This window comes from Eubalaena glacialis, chromosome 14 (genome assembly GCF_028564815.1).
Source record: "Eubalaena glacialis isolate mEubGla1 chromosome 14, mEubGla1.1.hap2.+ XY, whole genome shotgun sequence".
In the NCBI taxonomy this organism is placed as follows: Eukaryota; Metazoa; Chordata; class Mammalia; order Artiodactyla; family Balaenidae; genus Eubalaena; species Eubalaena glacialis.
The window spans coordinates 47,022,081-47,028,080 of record NC_083729.1 but is presented as its reverse complement, the minus strand read 5'-3'; the positions used below and the strand labels follow the sequence as shown (position 1 = coordinate 47,028,080).

Below are 6,000 nucleotides of genomic sequence, written 5' to 3'. Positions count from 1 at the left end.
AGACGTAAAATATGTTTGGTATTTTGGTTTCCTGAACGTGCTGCAGATCAAAATGGTAGACTTCACTTCTTCCACGAGTGTGCGGTGGCTTGTACTTTCAGAAAGGTTTTAAGCTCAGAGTACAGCTACATTTATTTTGAAAACAAAAAGAACAATTTATATAATCAAATTTATTTGACACATACCAAAATGTTTTTAAATTATATATTTATACTTTGATAATTGAAAATAAATACATGCACCAATATTTTAACATAGAATACAGTGCAGGATTTATGAACATATGGAAAATCATACCATATAAATGTTTACAAATCAGATTTAAGAACTTTTCTTGACACACAGACACTATTGCTCTTTAAATGTAGTGTACATGTCCTCATTGATCAATTTATTGTTCTTCACGTGGTGATTCAATGCAGGATCCGATCAGTATGAAAGGTCAGTGGTACAGTATAGGCAGACGTGGTTATCACGCAGCATCACCAGTCACGTGGTTACGGAACACAGAATTAGGGCTGCATAGGGACTCTAACTGGGGGCCCAACGACCTATCAGTGGATTCATGTAAGGCATTAATAAGTTGGCATACAAAAATAGCTTAACGTGTGATCTAATCCATTTAGAATGCTGAAGCACTTCTGTGGTACATGTTAATCTATTTAATTGAAAATGCTTCGTTTCACCTTTCCTGTAAACTGACAACTGCAAATAGCCAGGGACTCAAGATGCAGAATTTTTTAGTTCACTGACTGGAAGGACTAACTGGTATACGAGCTCAGAGCCCCAGTCCCTTCCCGGCCTGCCGTCCTGAGCGCGCCGTCAGCTCTCAGCGTCATCAGCGGTCGGCCAGGTGTCAAGTACGACGGAGGTGGTTTAGGACGCCTTCTGGGTTTGCTGGCCGAGTCACATTCTGTCATCCAGCCAACTCTGAGGAACTCTAAGCTAGATAATTTTGTTTTATAATCTTGAGTTGTCAAATATTATTTGGGCTTAGGAATTTGTTCCGCAGAGAGTTTTTAAAAACCAAGACTTGACCTATGTAGTTCACGTGACACAAATCACTGGGGCCAAGTCCACCCCACTCTGGGAGTGGTAAACCCAGCGCAGCCTCAGGTCACCTCATTTATCACCATTTTAGTTTTAATGAGATAAATCAGCTCATCTTCCTGGACCTACTTGAGCTTTTTTTTTTTTTTCTCTTCTGTTCTGTAGTAGAGGTTTGTTTTATTTGAAATGTTTTGGATGTTGTGGGTTTGGCACTCAGTATGATGAAAACCCGTTCTACCCACCCACCCTCCGACTCCTGAATTTAAGTTTCTTTGCTGCTCAACTTCAAATAGCCACTGTTTCCCAAGCAGGTAACTGATGTCTTTCATTTAGGAAGCCTTGACCTAACTAAATACCTGACCTGGGTGACAGACCAGGAGTCTGCTGAAGGTCCTGTAGCCCTCCTCAGTTTTGACGTTTTAGCACCATATGTAGAAAGGAGACAATCTGGGGGAGGGGAGACAGCAGCCCACACACCTGGAAGCTTTCAAAGGCACTTAATGGATATAAAACTCTGCAAATGAAACGTTAAAAAATTAAGTGTCTCAACTTGTTTATACATGGCTCATTTGGTTTTGAAAGCTAAATGTGGAGAACAGAGGCTATCAATATTTCTAGTTCAGTGAATCTAACTTAAGCTGTCCTGTTCAACTTCCTTATTTGTAAAAATGAACATTTTTAAAGTATATAGAAACATACTAGCAAAACATCTTTTGTAAAAGTTTTGATGCAAATCAAAAGCTACATATTGGTTAGGGTAACTGAGGCTTTAAATTTTGTCAGTGGGCTACGTTGTCAGATAGGATTTCTTTGTCAGTGTAGTTAGTACGTATAGTTTTTAGTCTCAGGAACAGAGGCAAGCAGTCTTGTTAGAACTGACCTTCCTTTTTGGCCCGACGGTTTTGGAGATTCCAGGTGATGGGCGCAGTCACACCACTTCACTAGCACTTGGAGCTTGTGCGGCCTGCGCTGTCGTAGGCCTTTCCCAGCAGCTGGCGGCCAGGAGGCACCTCATCACTGCCTCCGCGGTGGCTGGCAGCAGCAGCAGCAATAAAGTAAGAGGACTCTGGCACTTCCAGGCATCGCCACACGAACACGCTGAAAAGGCAGACCAAACAGTCATTTTGCAGGGCTGGACATCATGCCTTTGTCAAGTGACAAAAACCAACTTTGCCAAGTGCTCCGGAGTCAAGCCCAGGTGATGTAGTGAACATTTTGATTTCAGTTTCAAAAAACAAACCAGGGATCTTGCCACCAATTAAAGGTCTGTTGCTTTTTTAAAAGGTCTATTGTTTTTTGTTTCGTTTGGCTCTTTCAGCAGCCTGCGTGTCCCTTCTGAACGGGAGGACTTTTGGCAGCCTGACTTCACACTCTCTCTCTTGTTACTACTGAAAAGGTTTTATCAGCTCCACTCGAGTAGGAGAGCCCTTCCTGGTGCTCAGCACGGGGCCAGGGATCGCGGTAGGCTCCCATGACTGCAAAGGCCAAGGGGGCCCTGCACTGGAAAGGTGACATCTAAGCCTTTTTTAGTAATCAAGAGTCCCCTCATATCTCCTGGGGACGGGTTCGCTTACGTCTCCCGGTGCTGGCCTGTTCACAGTTCGGCGGATGCTGCTTTGAATGGGTGTTTGCGCCCCACAGGGAGCTGCTGTCAGTACTATCTCAAGGGCTCTAAGTGCCAGCAGCGGTTGGCACAGCAGCCTGGAGACGGGGGCTCCCAGGCAGGCCATCAGAAAGCATCTTTTGGGGCCATTTTCTACACAGTGCTTTTGGGTAGGAGGTGGGCTGAAATTCTCTTCAGATGCCTTTTCTACAACCTCACTCAGACCACTAAAAATAAATCTGGAATGCATGCATTTCTTCTTGATCCCCCCCCAGGAGTTCTGCCTGGGCTGAACAGAAACCAATATTCATGTTTCGACAAAGCCCTTCAACTACATTAGATGTGGAGAAGCTGAGTGACTTCGAATGAACTCATCCTGTTCCTCCACACTCCAAATAAGAAACGCCCTCGGTGGAGGGACAGGAGAAAGCTGCCTTCTTGGAAATGCTGATGTCATCTCTGGAGCAGGCTGGTAGGGGTCCTTCCAAAACACTGGAAGACCGGCCATGCCTCACAGGACAATGGGCCTGTTTCACAGTGAGCAGTGGTTAAGGTCAGTAGCAGCCCTGGCTCAGGAATCCACAAAGCTGGTTGAGGTTCTCCTGCTACTAAATAGCACTGGCCCTAACGGCTTCACCCCTTATCTGATCTCATGTGTAAAATCGGGTAACATATGTCCTGCTCGTTTCTCGGGGTGACTGAGGCTCAGTATTACTATTTTTAAACCTCACTCGGTTGTGGATTAATGATCCATGTTAAGAACTCTGGTGATGAATTGGAAGTTCTGAGTTAAAAGGCCTATGGATCAAGGTCATTCTAACCTCCTGATTATATGCAGTGGACGCCGTGGGCTGTCCAACAGCTCCTACTGGAATCAGTATCTCGGGCCTCTCACCACCTGCCCCTCCAGCCAGCAATGCTCAGAGTAGCTGTTGCATGCCCTTGGCTTCTCACCAATCCCAGGACAGCTCTAGTGGGGACAGAGGCCCATCAAGGATTGGGTTGGGAGTCACCAGAGACTAAAGCCCTTCTACTGGGAAAGTCGTCACTGGATCTCCGGTTCACTATCCCACCTCAGCCCCTCCACGTGCCCCTGGGAGGAGCTGACACCTGAGGTGGGGACGGGAGGGGGTGAAGGCTAGGCCTGGGGGCAGAGCCAGAAGAATCAGGCTGGTACCTGCAGTCGTCTCCTCCAGTGCTGACCACGTACTTGTCGTCATGAGAGAAACGGATGTTCGTCACGTGAGCCGAGTGACCGAAGTAACGCTTATGCTTGGCCTGTGAGCAAAAGTGAATGGAGGTGACTAAGAGACCCCGTTCCTTCAGCCACCATGGACCACTTCCAGGACTCAGTTCCCCCCTCCTAGGACCTCCCTTCACCCATGGGATGCCCGTTGGGTCTGAACGTCTCTGTGAGCAAGCCCTTCACTGGCTTCCTGCCTCATTCCTGCCCCACTTGTGGCCACTCTGTCCCCCCTCCATCCTCCTGGCTTCCAGGACTTCCCCTCCTGAGGGAGAGGAAAAGGTTAGGTGTTGCCAAGTCTCCCCAGGGCTGTGACAAGATTCCTCTTGTTCTAGATTCTAGATGGCCATGTAGATGTGGCCACGATTTCCAGCAGACTGCGGAAGATCAGCCAGCCTGGAGGCAGTGCAGGGAGTTACTCTAAGGAAAACTCACAAATTTCTCTGTGCATGGAAAATCAAAGAGCTTCACGAGCCCAAAGTCGTCTCCCGTGACAATGTTCAGGCCAGCGTGGGTCACACACGCGCAGTTGACATCAGCCTTGTCTGCGTTTCGCGGCCAGATGCCAATGACTTCGTCTCCCAGAATGCTGTTCCAACAGGAAGAGGTGTGAGATGGGTGAGAAGGCTTCGTGCAGTCAGGCATCCTCTCCCAGGAATGAGAGGAAAATTCAGCGTGGTCACGCGGCTCCTCTGGCAGGACGGCACCTGTCCCCTCCCCCTCTGTATACCTGCCCCAGCTCCTACTATTCTCTGCCCCAGTCCCTTTCACCCTAAAAAGAAAAGTTACCTCCATCTTTGATTCTCTCCCTCTTCCCTATGATGCTTCTGAGTATATGTAGCTTGGGAGAAGTGCGGGGCTCTTCAAGCTCACGGGTTGGTGGCCTCTTTTCCCTTGACGTGGCAGGGCCCTGCTGCTTACCCTGCTACCCGGCACTTCCAGCCCTCCCTCTCCCTCCCAGGGATTGGAGGAGGCCTCACTATACCGCAGGGGGTTTGGCCAAGAGCTGGGGGATGGTTTCTCTTTGAACTTGCTAGATGGGGTTGGGGATGAGTAGAACAGATTACACAACAAGAGGGACTTTGGGTTTCAGAAGCCCTGGTCAGACCAAAGCCAGCAGCCCAGACTGGGAGCAAGAGGCCTCCCGCCCTGACCCCGCAAAGGAAAGAGCTCTGTCTCTGAGCTGCTTCGGATCCCAGCCACACACAAACTTGGAGGCTGAGGCTGGGACGAGAGTCTCCCTTGTGACCTTTTCCTCCAGAAGAGTTTTCCTCCAGTCACCTTGTCCAGGAGGCCCAGGTGATCTTCTCAATGACCGTGGCTTCGGTGACCTGCTTCCCCAGGGGGACCTCATGCACCTGGCGCTTGTAGGCTCCTGTTGACACCTGCAAGTGGGAAGCAGCCAGGCCTATCAACTTTCTTTCCTGTCCAAAGGACTCCCCTTTGCGTGTATTGTTTCCCAACCTCTGCATCCCCAGGACTTTTCACCAAACCCAAGCTCAGCTCCAGGCTGCAAAGCCTGTGGTCAGCCCGTGGCAAAGTTCACACAAGCAGGGCATTTTTCCCTCCGTTTTCTTGCTATTTTCCAAAGTCCTAAGGCAGCGGTTCTCCAAGTGTGGTTCTTGACCGGCAGCGTCAGCCTCAGCTGGACACTGGTTAGAGATGCACATTCTTGGGCCCCACCCTAGACCTACCCAGTCGGACAATCTGAGGGCGGGGCCCAGCAGGCTTTCACAAAGCCTCCAGGTGATTCTGGTGCGCGCTCACGTTTGGGAACCCCTGTTCTCAGAGAACCAAGGTCCTGTGCAACAGAGCTGAGGCAAGTCTTATGGACGGCAGCTGACGGAGATGATTTCTGAAGTATTAGGACCTGATCCTGGCTTCTCTGGGAAACTTCTAGAGGCAATTGACCATTTTCCAGCCAATGGCCGCTGCCTCCATCGCCAGCCCCCTCTCCCTGGGGTGCTAGGCCAGCCACCCCAGATTTCCCTGCTGTACAGGAATGAGCTGAGATCTTTCCCACATCAGGGCCTTCATGCAGAAGGCCTGGAACCATGTTCCCACCCCCCTTGGGTGGCTAAACTCCTACACACCCTGCAGACCT

General features: G+C 49.5%; 1 protein-coding gene across 1 annotated transcript in view; it reads right to left on the bottom strand.

The window, feature by feature from the left end:
* Nucleotides 1-1,991: 1,991 nt before the first annotated feature.
* Nucleotides 1,992-6,000, bottom strand: part of EML6 (EMAP like 6) — a 318,760-nt gene continuing 314,751 nt past the window's right edge. Inside the window, exons 38-41 of the mRNA XM_061210885.1 lie at nt 5,178-5,281; nt 4,332-4,485; nt 3,831-3,931; nt 1,992-2,148 (exon numbers count right to left, since the gene is read on the bottom strand). Coding sequence (XP_061066868.1) covers nt 1,992-2,148; nt 3,831-3,931; nt 4,332-4,485; nt 5,178-5,281 — 516 coding nt within the window. The remainder of the gene's footprint in view (nt 2,149-3,830; nt 3,932-4,331; nt 4,486-5,177; nt 5,282-6,000) is intronic.